Raw genomic sequence first — 19,530 nt, forward strand, 5'->3', positions numbered from 1 at the left:
TTAGCAAGTACTACCTGACCTATGATCTAACCAGACATGTCCTGATATGACCTGACTGGACATGTCTTGGCCTCTTTGACCCGACTTGATATGAGAGGATATATCTTTTGCCAAAGTCAGTTTTATCTTAGCAAATACTAGCCCCGCCCACCCGCCCTTTATTTTTTTAGAGATTATGTCATCTGCCAAAACCAGTCTTATCTTACCAGGTACTAGCACCGCCCACCCGCGCAGTTCTCATTTTAAAGATTTTATTTTTGTTTAGATCTACCTTCCATTCTGACCACATAAAATTAATAACTGAAATGGAGGAGGGTGGATGGGCGGGGTTAATTAATTTCTATTAATAATTCTGTAGAGTGGAAATAGGAACCAACAGAACCTAGGCTCTTAAAAAAAAAGAAAAAAGCACTAATCGTTATTTTCTCTTACTGTGTGCTGTAAGGATTATTTTTTATTTAAGAAGAAAGAAAATGAGAATCCGGGTGGGTGGGTGGGGCTAAGTGGCTCCACTCAGCCATCCTCTCCTTATTCTAGGACTACTTTACTTTAGTTAATTATATTATATTAATTATCGTTACTTTTTCTTACTACGTCCTGTAAAAATGATTTTTTATTTTAGAAGAGAGAAACTGAGAAAACGGGTGGGTGGGCGGGGATAACTAACATTTTCTTACAGCCAAGCAATAGCATTCGAACTTCCGACTTAGAACCAATAAAATGAGTTATCAAAGTGGAGTAGGGGTGGGAGGGCGGGCTGAGTGTAACTTCTTTCTACAGAGTCTTATAAGCCACTAGTAGATCCACTCACTCATTCATTCTCTCTTCATCCTCTAAGACTACCCTTAATATTGTTTAGTCATATCTTAACAAGTAGTAGCCCCGCCCACCCACCCTTTATTTTCTTAGAGAGTATATCATCTGCCAAAATCAGACTCATGTCAGCAAATCCTCGTCCCGCCCACCCGCCCTTTATTTTCCTAGAAGGTATATCTTTTGCCAAAATCAGTCTTTTCTTAGCAGCCCCCAGTCCCAGTTCTAATTTAATATTGCTCAGTCTTTTCTTAGCAAGTACTAGTTCCAATATGACTTGATGCACTCTGATCTGACTTGAAATAACCTGGCCTGAAATGACCTCATTGAAGATGGCCTGACCAGACATGTTCTAATATGACCTAATATCCGTTCGCAAAACTCCCGCACTGTCAGAATGACATTCTGTTGGTATGAGAAATAACCCCCTAAAAGATTTTTAAGTTTATATGATTCCCGCCTTGAATTTCAAATTTTCAAAATTAATTAATGAAAAATCAAATGTTTATTAACTATTTTAACTTTTTGATTTGCTGAAGTGTTCAATGTGTTTAAATAACTTGTCAGTAATTCAAACAAATTGTAGCACCAGAAGCGTAGAAATGGACAGTAAGGTCAAAAATATATATTATTCAAAAAAAGCTTTCGTTGTCGTTCGTGCGTCATACTCTTTCTTTACTTGAATTGATAAAAATCGTCAGTTAATGTGCTTTTGACATTTTTATTTGACAAGTTATTTTTAGTTACTAATTTGTCACTAGATTGCAATTTTGCAACATATTGTACAGGTTTTTCACATCTCACCACTGAGTACACTCAGGTCATTTTTTCCAAATCTGACACTGACAGTGCGGGAGTTTTGCGAACGGATATTAACTCGGCATGATCTGGCCTGACATGCCTTGATTGAATATGATTTGTTATGTCATGACCTAATATGTCCGGAACTTGACATGTTCTAATCTGACATAATTTGGCCTGACTTGATCTTGCAATAAATTGATTTCACTTGAGCTGCCGACATGACCCAATTTAACATAACTTTGATATGATTTGTTTCGATCTGACTTGAAATGAACTCACCTGACATGATATGACTTACCTAATATGACGTAATCAGGCATGTCCTGATATGACTTGACATGATCTGACTTTACCTAGCTCGACAGGATCTGGTCTAACATAATCTAATTTAGCATGATCTCGATATGACTTGTTCTAACATGATTCAATGTGTCTTACCCTGACGTGACCTGATTTCACACGTTCTGACCTGACATCTTTGGGCTTGACGTGACTCACCTTACAATAAATTAATGTTGCTCTACGTGACGTGACCTGAGTTGATGTGACTTATTCTGTCATGACCTACTATCTCCGGATTTACCGTGACATAACCTAGCTTGTCATGTTTTGACCTGACATAATTTAAACTCTTAAAAGAGTTCCCGTCCCTTCTAACAAGTTTTGTTCTTCCGGTTCTTTGACGATTTACTTCGAGAGTATATCATTTGCCAAAATCAGTCTTATCTTAGCAAGTATTAGCCCCGCCCACCCACCTTTTCTTTTCTTAGAGGGTATGTCATTTGCCAAAGTCAGTCTTATCTCTTTGTGTATGTCTCTCCCACCTCTCTCTCTCATTCAGTGATTGTATAAAATAATATAATAAAAAAAAACTATTAAGCAAAACCTGCAAAACCTTAGAAGCGTCAATTAATTTTTTTGTTTTTATTTTGGTAGATATGAATGTCAGTTCCGCATTGCGTGTTGTGTAATAATAACACTAAAGTAAATTTGCATAAGTTATAGTTTGGTCTGTGTTTAGTCCGACCAATGATTAAAAAAATACTATATATTTAAAATAAAATACAAACAAACAATGGTCATGTAGATTTATTATTATTATTATTTTTTTTGACAAATGATTTTTGACGATTAGGATTAAAATTCACCCAAAAGTACAGTTCTTTCCACGAAACTAACGACAGAATGAAGAGATCTATCGTTAATGAGTTCCAGCCTTAGCATAATTATACCTATTTAACAAAAAGGAGCTAATTATGACTGACTAAAAAAATGCAAGGTTCCTTACAGGGTCATGGGCAGCATGTTCTGTGTGGGTAAAGCCACACACATTTCAGATGTGTATTTTGTGTTGCCTAAAATACTTCGTTAAAAATGTACTTAACTACGTAACACTGGGTGACATCTGCCGTAAAGTGTATGAAGTTAGTCAAGCGTACTTTTGGTTTAGTGGTCTACACATGAACAAAGGTCCCAATAAATGCTACGTCACGACATATTTTAGAAAATTGCTGTTTAAAATGACGACCAAAAATTCATTTTTAATTTACATAACAACAAGAATTGTTAAGTTAACAAAATGAAACCCTATGTTGTGTGTTTTAAATTGTTTATTCCTCCATTCTGCAAAAACCTTTTCCAGTTCTCACAAATAAAATAGAAGCAAATGGTACGACTCAATACAAATGTCCAAAAAACCTGCCGCATATTATACTTCCTACCTTGTCTTCGCAAAACAGCTCACTATTCCCAAATTGCGCGTTTCACGGGAACACGGGAAGGACAAAAACCGCAAACTTGAACTACAAAACCGTGTGTTCCGCTTTTGCCACAAGTTTTTGTGGTATAATTTAAATTAAATTCAAATCCTATCTTTCTTGAATTTATAACGGTATCTGGCGGACTATGAAAATTACAAGAAATGAAGCAAACAACATTTAATTATCCCCCAGTCTCTCAAAAATTGTAGGCAACAAGAAATTTACAATTAATTAAATAAATTATACATTCATAATTCAAGTTATGGATCAAATCAAAGTCAATTCACCGATTACATGGTAGACCGAAAGTAAACTCCAATTATATACAAACAAGGCCCATTTTGAGTACAACCAAAATCGAAATAAGGCGATCTAGGAAACGCTTCGTTCTAGAGCGACGACTTCGAAAATAAATGTTCAAATTCAAGTCGTAAGAAATGATTCAACTTGCAAGAAAATAATTACAACTATGTATTATAAATCCCGAGTGAGAAGTTATGAAGTATGGATAAAGTAATACTTAAGCCGTGACGGCTTTCCTCTTCTTTTACATGAAGCCACAGAAACAAATGGTTAAAAAATCTTAGGCACAGTGCTAGACTCGGAACAGACTACTTAGTCCACTGAACCGCTTCTTGGGAAGAAATGCTGGCGGCTTCAGTGGTAAAATTTCCAAAATTATGCCCCCTGCAGCAAGTTCATCGTAGATTTTTGTCAAATTCCATGAATATCTTTTTTCGATGGCGTTAGCAGTGGGATTTATAAACTTGCTGTTGACGTTGAAGTTCCCGTTGCAGTTGCTGTTCCCGATGACGTTGCCTTTAGAGCTGAAAATTGTCATTTATAAACTCCGTTGGCAAGTTGGCGTTGATAGTAACTTTAATGTTCAACTTTTGTCGTATTTAAAGAGGTTGTAGAAAAAAAGTGGAGGATTTAAATTGATTACTACAAAAATTTACCGTTTTAGACATGTTTTAAGTTTCTTGTTGTCGAAATAAGTCTACACATATTAAGAAAAAAACGGCAAAATGTAGTCCCGCCCACCCGCCCTATCTCAACTGGGATGATTTTTTTTTATTCGTCGTGAGTCAAGGGGACGGAGCTTAACTGCAAAATCCTTATTTTTCTACGAGAAAATAAAAACATGTTTTTGAGTATTGTGTTATTCAAAGAATACTATGTATATTAAGAAAAAAATAAAGCCGAAAATTAGGCCTCACCCGTACCCACCCCGATCATAATTCCCAATTGTGATAAATTTTTCATTCGTTGTCAATCGAGAGGCGGAGCTTAACTGCAAGATCCATATTAATTTGTTTAGAAGAATTTATGATTTTAAGCATGTTTTAAGTTTCTTGCTCTGAAAACACGACTAAGTATATTAAGAAAAAACGCAAAATATATCCCCCGCCCACCCGCCCTATCTCAATTTTGATGATTTTTTTTTAATAGTCGAGAAAAAATGCAAAATCGTTATTATTTTTCTACAAGAAATTACCACGTGATACATGTTTTTGAGTATCGTGCTATTCGAAGAATACTATGCATATTAAGAAAAAATTAAAGCCAAAGATTAAGCCCCACCCACCCTTGCCCTGATCTAAATAGTACTGAAGTTTTCATTCTAACGCGTAAGCCAAGGAAGTATTATAATCAAGTACGTCGGCCGACTCTCTACTTTTACATTTTCTCAACCTTTCATGACCCCTAGAGTACGAAGAAATGGGTCTTCCGTTTCCGTCTGTCCATCTGTTTACCATCCCGATTTTTTCTGCTGTAAGTATTCTCTGGCTGTGCGAGTGAGTAGTCGTTGTCACCCCTTGGTGCTTGGTACCCGGGGCGGACCGCCCCCACATCCCCCCCCCATTTACGCCGCGACTGTACTTAAGTAAAAACATCCAGAAACTTTAGTATCGTTATGAAAAAGAGTTAAGCCTGAATAAGTGAATTTCCTATCGCATATTCATTTCCTCTAAACAATTGCCCCCTTTATGAAATTATAGTCTAAATTTCAAGAACATGGGTGATTTTGCCTATGTTATTTTGATGTTTCTTATTTTAAATTTTTTCAAATTCGTTTCCCATGCTCTGTTTTCTTTCCTTTCCCTTGCGCGCGAAATTTGAATTTCAAATCAGGACACCACAACCCACTGTATTATTTTTTGCAAACGTTATAATACTGTTTAAATTAATATTTTCAATTATATATTTTTTATGTTGTCTATGCATCAATAGTAATATAATAAGGGAATTTATACACACTTTTTTCACATTCTTAAAGCACAATTAATATCTGGATATTGTTTAAGTAAGTTCCTAAATTAAAATATTGTGCATATAATTAGCATTATAAATGAGCTTGAAAATTCCACGATGTTTACAGTTTCGTTGTTTATAATGTTTATTTACAGATAAAAATAACGACAGTTATCGCTGGTTAATTGCTGATCCATGAAACGTATAGACATAAACTTCTATTTTGCTCTTTGTGAATGTTATGTTGACGTCCACACTTTGAATTCTCTTCAATTTAGTACTAAAAATTGGTCTTATGAAATACAATCGAACAAATCAGAAAAAAAAGTAGATTACAAAGTAATATTTCTGAAGTTTTTTAACGAAGTACTTGAATCTACAAATGCCAGATTGTGAAAAATACACCCAATCGTCTCCTTTTCGCAAAATAAATCGATTCTGCATATCGCAAGTCAGAATCATCAAAACAAGTCGAAATAAACTTCTGAACTCAAAATTCGCCAAAAATAAGACTTTTGGTTAAAATTTGATCGTTTCTTTGGTATTTTCGGATCCATTGGGTGTCGGAAACGCCAGAAAACACAAGAAAAAGTTTGGTTTCAAAATTAAGGTTTTTTCAGAAAATGGTATAGTTACTTTATCCCGCAGTAAAAAGCTTAGAATTGAAACCTTTCTTTATACGGGTCAACATCAGACAGCGCAAGTCAAACTCAGTTTATTTCATAAATTGGACACTAAAAGATATTACATACAATAAACTCATATGTGTGTATTTTTTTAGAAGTTTAACTGGCAATTTCTTCAGAGCTCATGTTTTAAAGTATTTTTATGAGTTTATGCCAAGTTTATGAATTAAACCGAATGAAACAGTTATAAACAGTCTAAATTTCTGAGGAAAGCCATTTAAAAAAAAAATATTTTTAAGTTCTTCATACAAGTTAATTTTCAATGTAATCACATAAAATACATACATAATTAGAAACTGAATCATTTACGTATTCATCGCGCTCTCGGAATCGCACTTAACTCGAATCCGTCTCGGCAAAAATCACGACAGGCAACTTGAGAGGATAAACCGTCGCCAATTTGTAGATAAAACATTAAATTAAATACACCAACTGTGATTTTTGATTGATCTGTTTTCATCAATACAACAACTATTTTTTTTAACAGAACTAACCCATCAGTTTGAGCCCCCAGTTTCCGTTTTAATGAACTTTTGCCACCAACGTTTCGAACCCAACAATCACCAACGCAAGCGCGGACAAACTTCACTCATGTTTGTTTTCGTTTCTTGCTCTTGCTTCAGTCGCTACGATGCCGGCATAGGAGAGTGGTAAAACCGCGCAGTGCACAAGTCACCTCTCACGGAACTTTGGAAATGCGCCCTTAAATTTTCCAAAAAAAAATCCCAGACATTTAAAAAACCCGCCAAAATGAACTTCTTACACAGCTTAATTTTCTCCGCAATAATAATAGCAGTGCAAATTAGGACGAAAGTGTGGTGCTTCAACATCGAAACCCGCAACCCCATAGTGAAAAGAGCCTCCAATGGGGGCAAAGATACGTATTTTGGATACAGTGTGGCCCAACATGCCGTGACTGAGGGCAGCCAAAATCCGAACGACTACTGGTGAGTGAGGGGTTGAGCAACAAGTGTTTTAAGTATTCATCCACCTGCACTTATTTGGCTAAAACGTCACGTGCTCTGGGCAGAAATATTTGAAAAAATGCAGTCGCACCTGCCAAGGTGAGGCTTACCTCCCGCCCATCAAGCAGGCTGTGCTACCTACGGCTGCATTGTTTTGTTTGTTCTTTGACGTGTAGTCCCAGCCAACTAAGGCCTTTCATTAGCAGCCGCAGGATTAACCGCGGTCGGGTGATTCACTTGGATGGAAGATTTGCTCTCAAGAACGGGTCTTGGTTATCTTGAAAAGAGCAAATATAATAAACGGTTTATAATTCCGTCAAGCTTATCTTAGAATTGTTTGGTTGTTTGTTAGTCGAGTAATGCTAATATGGTCTATGGGAACCACCAAACCGTGCCTTTTTCCCATATTTGGTGCCGACCCAGCTGCGTAATTATCTCCAAATTGAGAAAATTTACAAATAAACATCCTCTCAACTGGTGTTTAACATTGAAGTTAATGGTTTGTAATTTCTGCTTCCGTCGATCGATTAAGTGCCAATAACGCCGGCACTAAACACCAATTTCCGCACGTTTGGTAAAATGGAACGAATCCCACAAATTCCAAATCAGTCTTTCCAGCGCGATTTGATCATCGACACTCAATAATCCATTAACCCGCTTTGTTAGACGGATTGTGGTTCCCACAGAATGGTACCTCCATTGTCCCGGCGGTGAAGTCAACAAAAACAATAAATTGTAATTGTCAAGGGCGCAGCTTGAGCCCTTGAGGGTGCCCGAAGGGCGCGGTCCGAGAATTCCAGGTACGATGGGTGACAAAGGGGTCGATGCGAGTACTGTTATCGGATTATACGGAACGTCATCGTGGGTCCACTTCCTGGACGACTATCACTTGATTGTATGTTAATGTGCGATTGACCTGTTACCTTGAACTGAAAATTCGCTTGCTTTTCATGAATGGGTTTGCTGAACCATTCACAAGCGGGAAGGGAAAGTGATGGAAGTGGGAATGGAAATGTGGTGTCAGGATTGACATTGGAATAGAGAAAGATTCGTCATATATGGTGCGATTAGTGCAGATGTCGAGGTGCCGTTGCATAAGCGAGCCGGATCAGTGTCATATGGTCAATCCACCGCGCTTTGTACGTGTATACCGTGAATTTTGAAATTAGAATTTCAATTTTGATAAAAAACGCATTTGAAAAATAGTGGGGAATAAACCTGCCGCATATTATACTCTCTATCCCGTCTTTACAATTTAAAATCCATTTGGACAAATTACAAAAACCGCAAACTTTAATTAGAAACCGCGTGTTCCGCTTTCGTGATCTTGTGCTTTTATTCCAATTGAATTCAATTCTATCTTTCTCGAACTTATAACGATAGTTGGATGAGCATTAGAATTACAAGAGATGAAGCAAACGACACTCAAATATGCCACACTTATCTTAAGTTATCGGAAACACTATTAAATGTTCAAATTCAAGCCGTATCCAGAACTTTGAACATTGTCATAAGAAACATTAAGCGCGAATGAACTTTCTGTCGCGTGTGACTGAATTTACGAGAAAATAATCCAATAATTCAGTTCAAGTACGTGCTTGTTATTATCAAAGATAACGAAAGTCATGAAATGCAAAATTTTTGGCACCCGTTGCCGGCACTGACTTCCGTGATTGGGATCAGTGCCTTTGGCCTCCATATTAATTAGTGGCGCCGGCTCTTTTAATAGTAACCAGCGCCGCGTCGGTTGCTATTGTATAATAGAGAAACCACTGCTAAAATAGTACCAAGACACCAATACAAACACGATCAAAGGCAGCTATGGGTTTTTAAAGATTTGTCTTTGATAGAATTTTTATCTTTCGAAAATCCATGGTTGCTTTGAAATAAAATTTGGGGAAATTTGTCGTGGTTGGTACGACAAATGTCATATTATAACATTTGAAGTTTAAATTTTTACAATAATAAATTATTATTAACAATGTGAAATGCCCTCTGATATACGAGAAATTGCCCCCTTCCTGTTGTCAAAACTGGCAAGGTTGACAGTGATATTTAATTTACACTGAAATTTATTTGTTCATTTACGTTGTGAATTTTTAAAATTTTGGGAAAAAATTAATAGGAATTTAAAAAATCTATAGTGGCAGCAATGTAATGATAGTTATTCATAACCCTTGACAGGTAGCAAAGTTTAATTTGACAATATAACCAGATGTATTGTACGACAATAAACTTTATTTAATTATTATTATTAAACTGTCAAAACATGACTTAACTTCCTTGGGTGCTTAAAAGTGGCACCGCGCCAGGTTCGGCAATTGCAGTGCAAGAATTTTTTTTTCAGAATTGTATTGCCAACCCAAACATTATTTGTTGATCCTGCTGTATCATTTCGTTTTTTTGACATTTATTTTGTTTGTTATTCGACACTGACATTTATAATGACTACCAGGGGCGGCTCATGACTTGAAAAATTGATGAGGCACAGCACAAAACGCTCTAAGATATAAATAAATCAAGTTTACTTAAATATTTTCTATTTAGTCAAATAAACAAATTTGTAAACTCATTTAACTGTCCACAAAGAACCAACGTGAAGGTGTAAGGAGGTCTTGCAAGGAAAGGATGAGAATGACAGGACAAAAGGAAAGGGAAGCGTGGTCAGAAAAAACTAATATAACTTCTAACAAAAAACAAAATTAAAATAAACTTTAAAGGAAACATATCGAAAAAGATCAAATACAACATAAAATAAAGCTAATTTGATTTATAACAAAAAACAAAATGAAAAAAATATAAAATATAAATACGGATTTATTTTAAATTTTTTTTATGGATCAATTAACGATTTACTCAAATCAGGAACCGGCGGTTTTAATTCCTTAACTACATACAATTTATCATCATACGTGAAAGTAGAAAAAACAGAACTGCCATTGTCATTTAACGTTAGTAGAGAAAAATTCCGATTTACTCGTAATCTTAAATAACGTTTACCGAAATCAAATTATGACAAGCACAAAGCACTAACGCGACCCACGCAAACGTAGGCACTTTTAAGACAAAATTCTGTTACCGAAATTTTGAATCAATTTATACACACACAGATTTGTGGCAAAACAATCAACGGCCTAATTTTGAATACGCCTGCGAATGCAGACTGCATTGCAATCGCACGTTCCCCGCGCGCAAATAATATAGTTGTCCATCTCTTTTGCAAGCACGGAAATGAGGCTAGCCTCAATTTTGTCTTTTTTCAACTCATACCGCTTATAAGTGTATTGCAGGTTGCTTGCCTATTAACGACATGATTTCTATATATGCTGTAGAGGCAAGGTTCGAGTCGGCCTCATTCGCGTCACAAAATACATGTTGTGCCGAGTGTTTAAGCGCGCTGTTTAATTAAGGGAGCAACGAGTACCTACCGAGATAAAAATAAGAATATAATTTTCTATATTTATTTTTAAAATTTTAGAAAAAAGACACAAATTATTGGCCGAAATGTGTCCGTATAAAATAATAAAAATCCTAATAAGGCGTAAAATTCATTGGTGAGGCACTGCCTCACCTGCCTCATAGGACAAGCCGCCCCTGATGACTACCAATTTTGAGAACGTGAATTACACCGGTTGTATTACGAAACTCATATAAGCTACCAGGTGACTATTAGTGATTGAAGCAAAGTTTTGTGTTGCCAGTTCTGAAATATTGGCAGCATGTCAGGTGGCAGTCATCAGTTTTGACATAAAATTTCGATTTGACAATCAGGAATCTTAAGATTTTAACTGTTTCAACCTAACAAAAAAAATCACAATCATTACTAGTCTCTCGGTCTTAGAGTACTAAATTTAGGAAGGTGTGTTGTAAGCGCCAAGTAGAAAAAAAAAATTATGCAATCATTTGAAATTACAAAATATCTACATACACAAAAATACGAATTTTTGCGGTGAATTGCCAACAAACCAACATAAAAAGAGAAAATTTAGGAAAACCATCCTGTATTCACTGTTGTAAATTTTGTTTATTCTGTTAAGGGAGCAATTTTTTTACATGGTCGTTCAAAAAAATTAATGTTCTTAATCTACAGCGTGATCAACAAATATTGTTTCAGTTGGTATCAATGAATTTTAATTGAAATTGGTAGACCTGTCACTCCACCTTACTGCATGTTGTCAAGTCAAAACTGACATGTTTGAAAGTGACATGTAGTTTACATCAAAATTTGTCATTCATTTGTATTAAGATGTCATAACCAAACTTTTTTGAGCGTCTTCTAGATTTAAGTAATTTAAGAATTTTTACTTAAAGTGTGACGTCATGAGAACATCCGACCGATTCTGGATGTGAAACTCTAAACCTAATAAAAATATGGCTGTGTTTACCACATCATTTTTTAAAAAATTGTACAACCACAACGAAAAATATGTTAACATGGTTGTCTGAAGCGAAACTACTCGTAAACATAAGCATAATAAAAAATTCGTCTATGGTTATGTAGACAGAACTTCTTTCGCCCCTTAAATAATAAGATCATCAAACACGTCATAGCTATCAAGAGTATGAAGAAGAAAAAATTTAAAAAAGATCAAAATGTCAAAAATATTATACATACAAATGTAAAGAATATCGAGAACGTGTAAGAATGTCAAAGTTTAAAGTTGCAAGTGCTAAACATTCTTTAAAAACATCGCCAAGAATAATATGTCAAATATACCTGAAAATGTTAGCTATGTCAATCACATCAAATATTTCAAAATTGTCAAAAATAACAAGGCGTCAATATTCTCATAATTGGCAAAAAATCTCAGAAACAAAAATATGTTAAGCATTTTATAATAACTCAAGAATGTCAAATATCAAAATCTCTACAAAAAGAAAACGTTGACTGTCAAAAACTTCCAAAATTTGGATAACTGGAGCTATATTTATTATTGAAAATTGCAAAATTGATATCTCGAAAAAAACTTCGAATATATGGTTGATTTAAGTAGTAAACAACAATCCCACTATTGATCCTTGCAGAACTCCAGAAGTAGTATCTTAGAAGAACTAAATTGTCCGAAAACCACAGTTGATTTCAATGTCAATATTCTTTGGGAATAATTCGGCAACTTTTTCAAAAGCATTTTTTTAAAGCAAAAAGTTAGTCATTAGTACTTGCTAAAATAGAACTGATTGTGGCAATGACATACCCACTAAGAAAAGAGAGGGTGGGTGGGCGGGGCTATTAGCTGCCCAGGTAAGACTGATTTTGGCAAATGACATACCCTTTAAGAGAAAAGAGGGTGGGTGGGCGGGGCTAGTACCTGCTAAGATGAAACTGATTGTGGCAAAGCTTTAGATTTTTTCTAGTTTTATGAGCGTAGCAGTAGGCCACCCACCCACCCCTTCTTCGTTCCAGGGACTAGTCTCCATATTGTTGTCCTATCTTAGCAAGTTTTATAATAATAACAAATCCAGATTTTTCGAAAAATTATGAAATTTGTTTTCGCAAAATTTCATAACCCACAAATACAGGACTTCAGATATTATTTCATGAAATTTAAATAACCTTGACTGCGCAATGTAATGAGCGGACGTCATCAAATTGTTGGTGAGGATGATTAGACAAATTATGATTAAGGGTATAAATTTAAAATTTGACGACAATCGGTCCAGTAGATTCGGAGTTTTTTTTTCAGATTTATTCATTTGATACATATTGTTGAAATAGTAATTATATTTAGGAACGGAAGCTCAGAAACATGCACCATTTGCTGACAAGCAAAATGCGGTTATTGTGCCCGCAGTCCGTTGACCAGGGATCGGAGTCTGCTCACTGTAGGTAATTCACCTGGAAAAATATTCGAGGACACTCAGGCGGGTGTTAAGGGCAAAATGCAAAAAAAAATCCTAGATAATTATCTCTCCGTCAGAAAGATTTATTACTCCTCTCCTATTAAAAGCACACTTTACGAGATGAATGTAAAGTAGAGTCCGGCAAATAACGAACATGAGCTGTATATTATCGGCTTCCAGTAAGTACTTTTGGACACAGAAAGCCAATATTCACTATTTAATAGCCTCTACTTTAGTGAAACATTTTTTTTTTTACTGTGTAAAAGCAGTCAATTTTGCTGTTGAACCGATACTTGTTTACTTTTAAAATAGCACATCAGGTATCAACTATCAGACATTATAAATCTTTTCGTGAACGGTTATATTTGCTAGGTGATAAAAAATTGTTTCTGTATGTTTACAATTTGGTAACATTACTACAGATGCACTCTTTTTAACTTAATCACTGTCAAAATTAGAACTTAAATTTATGTTGGTACGATTGTGTCAAACACAATATTTTAAAAAATTTTAACAATCAATTCATTGGTTAATATTAAAATTGGTGTTCAGTCAAACATCACCAAACTATAGAGTTTTAGATAATTTTATTTAGTTTACGTAACTAAATAACGTTGAATTCAGACAAAAATACTTCAGCTTTAATCCTAGTTTGATATATTTTGATATTTTTTTATTGAAGTTGTTCAAAACAGTTTACGAACATATTTTTCCTTAGACACTAAATCTTCATGTAGCACTAAAACGTGTACTGTTTCTTAACGAAAATAAGCTTATTTTTAGACCAACCACCTTTAGAATTTTTATGCTTCAGTAAATTTTCTCTATCCTTCCATAAAATATCTGGTTTCACCTCAACACGTTCACCTAAAATATCGTGAAGCGGATTCTGTGACACACGTTATCACCAATAAGATCTCAAAGGCAGCGTGTAATTAATTGGGTGAATTCTTAATTTAAGAGGAAAAAAGTGCAAGCGTAGATTTTTATCGCTGTTCTGCTGGTCACTCGGATTGGATGGTAATAAATAGCTGGTTTCATTTTTCACTGAGAATGTACCGGAAAGCTTTTTTCTGTGGATAGGAAGTCTTGTTTGTATTCACCGTGAAAATTGTAAATTCCTCCAACATACACAGGTAGTTGCAACCTTCCAACCACAATTCCATATTTTATCGCTGGATACTTTATTATTGAACGCAATAAATTGTATCTCATTGAAAACGCGGACACGTACAATATTAATTTTTTGCAGTCCGACACTTCTGATATAAATAACGCGTAATGAACTCAAGGATTCCCAGGCTTGAGGTGTCAAAAGCACTTGATGAACACTTCTGTAGATACCTAGGGGATTATATCTGCCACAGTAGTGATTTTACTTAAATTAACACTTTCTCAAGCTCAGTTATAAACAGGTGACGAATGTTGAATACTTTGTGGATTAGTAGTAGACTGAATTTGGATTAAGGTGTTGTGTAGTAAGGCCGCTGGAATGCGTCGAAAATGCTTAGAAAAACACAAAACATGGTTTATTTACGCCAAGTCGTCCTAAATAACTCCACCTTGATCTCGTTTATCTTTTATTTGTATTGAACGCTTGACATATCAATTTATTACAGAGGCACAGTTGTTCAAAGTGTCATATATGAACTCTGGGTTGAAATTATGAGATATTAAGTTGTGTATTATGTTCGTAGTTATAAATTGAAATATTGCTTTGTGAATAATGTAGGTGCTATTTAATTTGGTTTTTTGTATATTTATATTACAAGAGCCAGAAACAAACAGGAGCTGTTGGACATTCTTTATGATATTTGGAAATAAATTTAGAAACTACTTAAAGGATTTTAAATTTTTATTTTAGCATTTTTTAGTTTTTAGAGGGAGCAATTAAAACAAAAAAATTCATTGTAATTTTTTATATATTTTGAAAGTCTAGAAATGTTGAGGAATGGAGATAGAGTGTTCAATGCGGACGCTGGTCCTCTCACAGTTGCACTTTTTGTGAAATTTGTAGGTGTCGCGGATGTGTGTAGCGTGTTGTGTTTGTGTAATAACCTGAAAGTCATTTATGTTGTTTGCAATTTTGGCTATAAATAGGTTTATACCAAGGTTGATGCAGTTAAGTACACTTCAATTACCTACTTGCTGACTGCACTGTTACGAAATATATTAAGCAAATTTACGTTTATTAGCAAAGCAACGGATTTATTTATGCTATCTATGATTTCTCAACTGTTTTACCTTTCACTGTTGTCTAGTTTTGTATTTATGTTTTAAGTAAAATTTAAGATTGCTTGTTCAGTTCAGTCGCTTTAATTAACTTGTTGTCTAGTTTGTGAGTATTACTAAAATGTTTATTAAAAACTGATTACATGTTAAGAAAAAATCATATTTTCGTAAAACCATGATCTTGATCCAAGCACTGTTAAAGTTCATTGACCGATAGTGAGATAAGGTAAAAATATACAAGGTGTGGTGAGTGTTATCGTAAAACTTAACGGAGCATCGTTCATCAGAAGCAATTATTTGTTATGTATGCTGTCTGTCTACAAAAAATATTTTCAGTTGATATTAAGTAACAATTTTTGTTAAAATTTTTCAGAGATTCTTTCGCATTCTTAAAAAAGAGACCAGAGACCCCTGAGATTCTTTCATATTCCTTAAAAAAATGACACCAGGCGCCCCGAGATTCTTTCGTATTCTTAAAAAAAAAGATACTATAGGTCCCTGGGACTCTTTCACATTCTTTAACAAAGACACTGAGGGACGCCAGGATTGTCTCACATTCTTAAAAAAAACACTAGAAGTCTTCAAGATTGTTTCACATTCTTCAATAAAAGACGCTAATGTCCCCCAGCATCTTCTATATTCCTTAAAAAAAGACATTAGTGCCCCCCCCCAGATTGTTTCGCATTCTAAACAAAAAATACAATAGGGGGGGCCCAAGATTATTTCACATTATTTTAAAACAAACAAAAAAAAACACTAGGGACGCCGAGACTCTTTCACATCATTTAAAAAGACACTGGGGGCCCCAGGATTATTCCACATTAAAAAAAAAAGACACTAGAAGTCTCCAAGATTGTTTCACATTCTTCAATAAAAGACACTAGGGTCCCTCCAGATTCTTCTTCCTTAAAAAAGACACTTGGGACCCTTGAGAACGTTTCACATTCGTTAAAAAAAGACACCAGAGGTCCCTAAGAGTCTTTCATATTCTAAAAAAAATAAAAAAAAAACACCAAGGTTTCCGAGATTATTTTGCATTCTTAAAAAAAGAACACAAGGGACCTTAGAATTCTTTCAGAGATTATTTCCCTTTTTTCTGAAGGCACTAGGAATCCATATTATTGTTTCACATTCTTAAATAAAGATACTAGAGGCCCCCAAGATTCTTTAGCATTCTTAAACAAAAAGACACCAAGGACCTCCGAGATTGTTTCACATTCTTCAAAAAGAAGACACTAGGGGTCCCTGAGACTGTTTTACATTCTTTAAAAAAAGACAGTAAAGCAATCCGAGGTTCTTTTATATTCCTTAAAAAAAAAACCTGGCTCCCATGATTCTTTCGCATTCTTAAACAAAAAAAAGACTAGAGGACCCCGAGATTTCTTTCACGTTCTTAAGAAAAAGACACTAGGGACCTTTGAGATCGTTTCACATTCCTTAAAAAAAAGACCCCCGGGGCAGCCCGAGATTGTTTCACATTCCTTAAAAAAAAGACACTGGAGGCTCCCGGGAGTCTTTCATATTCTTTAAAAAACACCAAGGCTTCCGAGATTCTTTCGCATTCTTAAAAAAAGGACACAAGGGACCTCTGAAATTCGTTCATATTTCTTAAGAAAAAGCCACCAGAGTCTCCTGGGATTCTTTTGACATTCATTAAAAAAATACACCAGGGGTTCCCGAAATTCTTTCACAATTTTAACAAAAAAAGACACTACGGATTCCAGACTACTTTACTACATTGTTTAAAAAAAGACACTGAGTCTCCGAGATTGTTTCACTTTTTTTTTTAAGACACTAGGAGTCCCTATTATTGTTTCACATTCTTAAATAAAGATACTAGAGGCCCCCAAGATTCTTTAGCATTCTTAAACAAAAAGACACCAAGGACCTCCGAGATTGTTTCACATTCTTCAAAAAGAAGACACTAGGCGTCCCTGAGACTGTTTCACATTCTTTAAAAAAAGACAGTAAAGCAATCCGAGATTCTTTTATATTCCTTAAAAAAAGCCCTAGCTCTCATGATTCTTTCGCATTCTTAAACAAAAAAGAGACTAGGGGACCCCGAGATTTCTTTCACGTTCTTAAGAAAAAGACATTAGGGACCTTTGAGATCGTTTCACATTCCTTAAAAAAAAGACCCCCGGGACAGCCCGAGATTGTTTCACATTCCTTAAAAAAAGACACTGGAGTCTCCCCGGGAGTCTTTCGTATTCTTGAAAAAACACCAAGGCTTCCAAGATTCTTTCGCATTCTTAAAAAAAAGGACACAGGGGACCTGAGAAATTCGTTCATATTTCTTAAGAAAAAGTCACCAGGGTCCCTTGGGATTCTCTTGACATTCATTAAAAAAATACACCAGGGGTCCCCGAAATTCTTTCACAATTTTTAACAAAAAAAGACTATGGATTCCAGAGACTACTTTACATTGTTTAAAAAAAAAGACACTGAGTCTCCGAGATTGTTTCACTTTTTTTTTTGAAGACACTAGGGATCCTATTATTGTTTCACATTCTTAAATAAAGATACTAGAGGTCCCCGAGATTCTTTAGCATTCTTACACAAAAAGACACCAAGGACCTCAAAGATTGTTTCACATTCTTCAAAAAGAAGACACTAGGGGTCCCTGAGACTGTTTCACATTCTTTAAAAAAAGAGAGTAAAGCAATCCGAGATTCTTTTATATTCTTTTTAAAAAACCCTGGCTCCCATAATTCTTTCGCATTCTTAAAAAAAAGACTAGGGGACCCCGAGATTTCTTTCACGTTCTTAAGAAAAAGACACCAGGGACCTTTGAAATCGTTTCACATTCCTTAAAAAAAAGACCCCCGGGGCAACCCGAGATTGTTTCACATTCCTTAAAAAAAGACACTGGAGGCTCCCGGGAGTCTTTCATATTCTTAAAAAAAACATCAAGGCTTCCGAGATTCTTTCGCATTATTAAAAAAAAAAGGCACAAGGGACAGAAATTTGTTCATATTTCTTAAGAAAAAGTCACCAGGGTCCCCTAGGATTCCTTTGACATTCATTAAAAAAATACACCAGGGGTCCCCGAAATTCGTTCACAATTTTTAACAAAAAAAGACACAATTGATTCCAGAGACTACTTTACATTGTTTAAAAAAAAAGACTGAGTTTCCGAGATTGTTTCACTTTTTTTTTAAGACACTAGGGATCCTATTATTGTTTCACATTCTTAAATAAAGATACTAGAGGTCCCCCAGATTCTTTAGCATTCTTAAATAAAAAGACACCAAGGACCTCCGAGATTGTTTCACATTCTTCAAAAAGAAGACACTTGGGGTCCCTGAGACAGTTTCACATCCCGAAAAAAAATCATCAGGGGCACTCTGAAATTGTTTGACACTGATTAAAAAATGACACTAGGGTTCCCCGAAATTCTTTCACAATTTTTAACAAAAAAAAAATATGGATTTGCGAGACTGCTTCACATTCTTATAAAGAGACACTTTCAGTCTCCGAGATTGTTTCACTTTTTTTTAAGACACTAGGCACCCCCATTATTGTTTCACATTCTTAAATAAAGATACTAGGGGCGCCTGAGATTCTTTAGTAATCTTATATACTAAAGACTCCAAGGACCTCAGATTGTTTCACATTCTTCAAAAAAAGACACTGGAGGCCCCCGAGATTCTTTCGCATTCTTAAACAAAAAAAAAAGACACTACAGACTTTAAAAAAGACACTAGGAGCTTCTTAGACTGTTTCACATCTATTCAGATAAGACGTTTGGGTCCTACAAGATTCTTTCGCTTTCTATAAAAGACGCTAAGGGCCCCCGAGATTGTTTCATATTCCTTAAGAAAAGGTCACAAGGGGCCTTTGAGATTGTTTGACATTCATGTAAAAAAGACACGAGGTATTCCCGAGACTACTTCACATTCTTTAAAAATTGTTTCACCCCTGAGATTCTTTATCATTTTTAAACAAAAAAGACACAAAAGACCTTCAAGATTGTTTCACATTCTACAAAAAAAAGGACACTAGGGATCCCTGAAACCGTTTCACATCCTCAAAAAAAAACATTAGGGGGCCATGAGATTCTTTCACATTCTTAAATAGAAAAGACACTAGGGATTCCCGATTAAAAATTGTCGTCAGTGTCTGCTATTTAATTCTGTGTGTTAATTTAGTGACATTGACGACCAGAATTTT

General features: G+C 35.2%; 1 protein-coding gene across 2 annotated transcripts in view; it reads left to right on the forward strand.

Moving 5' to 3' along the window:
• Positions 1–6,933: 6,933 nt before the first annotated feature.
• The window catches only part of LOC135132071 (integrin alpha-PS1), a 63,885-nt gene continuing 51,288 nt past the window's right edge, over positions 6,934–19,530 (forward strand). The window contains exon 1 of one of the 2 annotated variants that reach the window (XM_064059998.1): positions 6,934–7,266. In XM_064059998.1, coding sequence (XP_063916068.1) covers positions 7,070–7,266 — 197 coding nt within the window. In that variant the 5' untranslated portion in view covers positions 6,934–7,069. The remainder of the gene's footprint in view (positions 7,267–19,530) is intronic. The other variant, XM_064059999.1, reaches the window with a different exon arrangement.

This window comes from Zophobas morio, unplaced genomic scaffold (genome assembly GCF_036711695.1).
Source record: "Zophobas morio isolate AGI-343-1 ecotype UQ-CSIRO unplaced genomic scaffold, CSIRO_AGI_Zmor_V1 ptg000021l, whole genome shotgun sequence".
NCBI lineage: Eukaryota > Metazoa > Arthropoda > Insecta > Coleoptera > Tenebrionidae > Zophobas > Zophobas morio.